The sequence below is a fragment of the Pyxicephalus adspersus genome, chromosome 12, assembly GCF_032062135.1.
Source record: "Pyxicephalus adspersus chromosome 12, UCB_Pads_2.0, whole genome shotgun sequence".
NCBI classification, from domain to species: domain Eukaryota; kingdom Metazoa; phylum Chordata; class Amphibia; order Anura; family Pyxicephalidae; genus Pyxicephalus; species Pyxicephalus adspersus.
In genome coordinates this window covers 34422811-34428348 of record NC_092869.1, presented here as the reverse complement: position 1 = coordinate 34428348, position 5538 = coordinate 34422811, and the positions used below count along the sequence as shown (strand labels likewise).

Sequence of the window (5538 nt, the reverse complement as noted above, 5' to 3'; positions counted from 1 at the left end):
GTAACAGAGTACAGGCTTGGGTGGCTCTGACCCCAGATGTTCTCGGTACTGAGCACTTTCACATTTGTGCCTCAAGGGAGATCAGGTTTCTGGCTTCCACACTCCATCCTGAGTGTTGCGTAGATTTGCCAGGTTACCTCAGGTCCCAGGTGAGCCCAGGACACATACATCCATACTTTGCATGGAAGCTATCAGGCTGCTTTATACCATCTAATCTTGGCTTGTAATGTAACCAAACTGCCAGTGCAAATTGGTGTACATCCCATTACTACTGTCCTGTGAAGGAGTAAAAGATTCCTCATTTCCCAATTATCCTTTTGAGCCCCAGATGTCTATCACATACTGGAACTTATGAGATAATTATTATTTTTTTATTTTTTTCCAGAGAAAACAAGGAAGCTCTTGTTCAGTGGTGCCAAAGCTGCCTTGGGGAACCAGTCACATGAAAATAGGGATTATGTAGAAATGGATTATCCTGCAGCAGAGCTGCTAACCGGACAAACTACCATTGGTCAAGACGGAAAGCTGAACAGAGCCCCACAGACATGTAAGGATCGCTTAAAACTTTAGTTGTGACATTACGATTGGAGTGATTGCTCCTTTGTGGAATCCATGAGGTGGCGTGTAGTGATGGATGGTCTGAGAAGATCACGTGGATGGATGTGCGTGTTGCTGGTTGCACTTGTAGTACATGTCAGTGCATAAGTTGCATTCTTGAGGATTGTACATCACAGGATTATAGGGTGCCACCATATACTAACCTTCACAATGGAATGTCTAAGCATGCCCAGTGGTACCTGAAAGTTGATAAAAATGTTTACTGTACCCTTCTATTTTTTTAAAAGAAGAGTTCAGACGTTCATATTTTTCATGTTTACATTTTGTTGTTAAACGCTCTTGGTTTGCGTCCATCCAGAAGTAACAATTGTTCCATTTGTTTACGCTCCGGGAGAAAGATACAGTCGAGTTGTTTTTATCAGTGACTTTTAAGGAATTTGGAAAATGCTGCTGAAATATTTAGTGTTTTTGTATACACGTTCATGTGTAGCTTTACTGTAGCCAGGGCTTTGTGAGAAGCATCCTGATTGGCTGCTGGGGTATTAAAGATGGTGCAAGGAGAACAGGATCTAATATAGTTCATTGGAATGTCTTCTAATGCGTTAGCAATATTTCAGTATACAAACAACTGGGCCCAGCTAAAAGGTGCTGGGGAGAACACGGCTATTTAGACTGAAGAACTTGGAATTTGAAAGGTTTCAGAGTTTTTTTCACAAGTCAATTTAATTTACTTGAATGTTAAGGACACCATGACTATAATTTAATATATATTATGTAATTAATTTTTTAAACTTTTTTTTATAGTAAATCAGGTTTGGGGAGCACTCAAGGAAGCCAGTACCTTTGGCTAGATTTAGACTGGTAGCACTAACAAGCATTCCGGCAGAGCTCCCGGCCGCTGGCTCCTTGCCACCTTCACTACTTTGTTGTCCTTACCAGACCAGTGCTTGCACATTTGACAGCAGGCGGCACAGAGCAATACTGAACTGCAGCTCCCATTCATTCTCTATGGAGCTTCTGTGGGTTCAGTGGTGTCTGCGATGCGTTAACAACACCACAACCTCACTGCTAGTCTGAAAATATTCTTACTGTTTGACTTGACTTGTAGCAAAGTCATCTAGTTACTTTATAAAGCTTTATGCTGGTTCCAAACTGATCTCTGAAGACTTGTCTGGATGGATAGTTTAATAAATATGCCCACTTTGGGACATTTACTTTGCTTTCCTTTGTGGCTCTTGGCTTTTTATCTCACACTTGCTGCAATGTGCCTAAAAATGTTTATAAAAATGAAATTCAAATAAACCCTTCATATTGCTTCATTGTGTTACCAAAGCTAGGAGGTTCTATACTCCTCCTTCAGATTATTTAGGTCTCAGGGTGGTCTGCCTTCCAAACCCTACCTTTTACCACTCTATAATGTGTCAGAAAACCTGAACACCTGCAAAAACAACTGACTGCTTCTGGGTACCAAGAGGCTGAAAAAAAGGGAGTATTAAACCTCTCCGTTCCATAATAATGTCTGATCATAGTATTACTCCTAAAACTTTGTTTAGGATGCAAGGCTGGGCAGGGTAAAATGGGGGGGGGGGGGGGGAGAGTCAAGGAAAACTTGATTGGTACAGTTTTCATTTAAGGAATAATAATTTGGTCCTTATTAAACTTGAGCTGGGTTTTATTGACTATATAATATAAATTGTGTTGTATGTTATGTGAATGAGAATTCTTTATCAGTTGTATATGTGAATGTTGCATTTGTTTTATCCAATGTGACTTGAAATGCTGAGATTGTTTAAGCACTGCAGAGATGTCTTTCTCTCAATGCAGCTGTGCCCGCTGGAACCTCAAAGGCTTGCTCGTCCTGTGTGCGGTCAGTTGGAGACCAAGAAACCTGCAAACAGTGCAAGCAAAACAGTTGCAGAAATTGCAGTAGATCATGCATTTGCTGTTCAGCAGTCGTCTGTTCTTACTGTTCGGTTGTTGTGTAAGTATCTGCGCCTTAACCTCTACATCCTGCATATCTTCATGTATAGCAAACCATGTGCTGTAATATACATAGTCTGTTACTGACCTCTGGAAATGCTAGCTCCCTGGCTGTCATACTAATCTAACCTATTGCTTTACAAGTCTGCATGAATGCAGATCGCAATATACAGCAACAGTGGAATGAAAACCTATGATGGTAAGGCTATCTTTGAACTCCAGTTACTGAGAGGAGCATTTTGCAAGAATGAGGTTGTTGGTCTTTGGAGCCGTTACTCAGTCACCTTCCACCAGTGATCGCTCACTTAGGCTTCGTACCCACGTGCAATAATTGTGGTTGGAAAGGATCTTTCACAATCCCTTCCAGCGGCAAAAGACTTCATGATGCATGAATGAGTGCTGTACATACAGTGCCACTCTGCTCTATGAAGAGGAGAGCGATAGAGCAGCACCCCGCGGTGCTGTCCCTTTTACTTATATTACGATCGTTCGTCATCCGTGGATCCGCTAGATTCTCGTCCAATACTAACCCTGAGGCGATTATTGGTTAAGAATCATCTGATGTAGGTACATAGCCTAAGACTGCAGCTTTTTGGCCTTCATGAGGGTAAGTACAGGTGCAAGAACTGATGTGCATGTCCCAGAATATAATGGCTGCAGCAGAGGTATGAGGAGTTGTGATCATATCTCTCCTTAGATAAAGAGAAATTGATATGAGGTGAGGACAGAGAATTCAAGTATTGTCAGGAGGACTTGTGTGCTTACTTTTGATAGGATATAACCTGCAGGTTTTCAGCTTAAGTGTAGGTAGCCCAAGCAGACTTCCATGGCTGTGCGGTTCCCTAGAGTTAACCAGTAGAGATGCCTCTGGGGTCACCCCATTCACAGGCAGCAGATTATTCATCGGGTCCATGGTTACCTTGTAGCTTTGGCTTGTTATAAGATTTGTAACCTCTAAATCCACAAATAACATACATATATAGAAGTTTTTCCTGGCGCGAATTCAGATTTCCATCCATTCAGATGTGAGCTTTATATAGCAAGTTTCCATCTGGTGGACCAGGAAGTGATTCTATGCTGCAGTTAATAGCCATTTACAGGTCCCTCACAAAATCTGTGATTGTACTGGGAATGAGAAGCGGCACTTTGACCTCTTCTGTCACTCTGCTTTCGCATCCTGTGAGTATGTTCCTGGCTAGTACTGGATCACTGCAGCACATGTGAATCCTGCTGCTTCTCCTTTTCCTACTTTGAGCTCTTCTGTAGAGTAAATCACAAAAAGCAGTAGATTGCATGCATGGACACTTTCATCCTGCATTACAAAAATATATATTTTGCTTGTGTTTTTTTTTATATATCTGTTCAGCATCAATGGTGACATTTTGTAGCTTGTGTGTATGCGCGGAGATGTATATCTACATATATATATATGTGTGTGTGTATGTCTATGTGTATGTATGTATATATATGTGTGTATATATATATATATATATATATATATATATATATATATATACATACACACACACATACAATTTTTTTTTTCTGTAATTGGGGCTACGGGGTTGCTTTGCAATGTAACTAAATGAGTGCGTGATAAATACTTAAATAGAATGTTTTTCACATAATATTGCTCAGGGTTGCAGGAACTGATGATGTTGTTATACATTATTGAGATGCATAGATAATTTTTTTCCTAAATATATTATGTGTGGAGAATTCTTGCATGGAGGTGAATCTTTATCTAAAACCTTTGTTTCCTCATTCCAGCGATGGTGATCTCGGTGAGAAAGTTTTCTGCACGGCGTGTTCTTTGTATGAAGTGTAAATAAGGAATTTGATCCTCCCTAAGGCATGTTGCATCTGTTTTATATTCCCCTGCAAATTTGTAAATGGAAATGTTTATATTGATCTTTTCTATGTAATTTTTATATGTAAAGTTGAGAAATTTAATAAAGTTTGTAATAAATCTGACCACTGGGTGGCAGCATAGACTTCAGTATTTTCCGATCGCTGGGTGAATACAAGCGGTGTAAGTGCGATGAATGGAAGGAAGTGAGGGTGGCAAGAATCTGATAGGGCTGAAACTTTTTCAATGAAGTGGGAAAGGATTAGGATGGGTTTACTGCTATCCTGGACCCTGAATTACCAGATTGAAAAAAAAAAAATACATTTATGAGACCAATTTTTTTTTTATTTGTCTTGCAAAACCATTGTCATCTGGATAGTAAATAATAAACAGGGCAGTGTCCTCACCATTTCATTGGATTGCTATCCTCAGCCCTTTTAATGCAAGCTACAGATAAAAGGAATCCAATGGATTCCTGCTAAGATTCCCTGGGGAAAACCACTCCGGGGCTGTAACTTATCATAGACATTCTTTAAACCCAGTTTTATCCATTTTTTCCCCCCTTCTTTGATTTTAGTACACCTGGCATTTCCCATCTTGGGTTTTACAAGTTGACATGGGTGGTGTGTGAAGTTCAAACAATAGACAAAAATAAACCTCAGAAAGCTGCAGTTGAGTAAGGAAGGAAAAAACCTAAAGCATGATCTTTACTCTAACATACCATTCCTTCCTGATTTCCTCACCATCTTCAATGTTTGGATATTCATGGGATTACCATTGTGTTGCCTCTTAACCCGGTCATATATTTGTGCATTCTGAAACCTATCTAGGTCATTTTTTAATACAATCTAAAACTATTTGTGGAAGCCTTTCCACATGCAAGCTATATTCCTATTAAAAAGCAGCAAAGCATTTGTCTTTTGGACAAATAGTCAAACATATTCAAACACCTAATCCTTGGGGATGAAAAAAAAAAGCAGGGTTTTAGTGGTACTAATCATTAATTATAAAACTGTCATACAAACTTTAATACAAATGAGTCAAAACAATTACTCTTTTAATGTACATCAAAATTAGAACAGGTTGCAAAAAGTACCATTGCATAATGTTTGAGACAAATTTATACTTAGACAGCTTCTTAGTAAAATGAT

General features: G+C 39.4%; 1 protein-coding gene across 1 annotated transcript in view; it reads left to right on the top strand.

The window, feature by feature from the left end:
* SIVA1 (SIVA1 apoptosis inducing factor) overlaps nt 1–4512 on the top strand; it is a 7469-nt gene extending 2957 nt beyond the window's left edge. Inside the window, exons 2-4 of the mRNA XM_072428324.1 lie at nt 386–547; nt 2383–2539; nt 4309–4512. Of these exons, the coding sequence (XP_072284425.1) occupies nt 386–547; nt 2383–2539; nt 4309–4366 (377 nt within the window). The 3' untranslated portion in view covers nt 4367–4512. The remainder of the gene's footprint in view (nt 1–385; nt 548–2382; nt 2540–4308) is intronic.
* Nucleotides 4513–5538: the final 1026 nt, after the last annotated feature.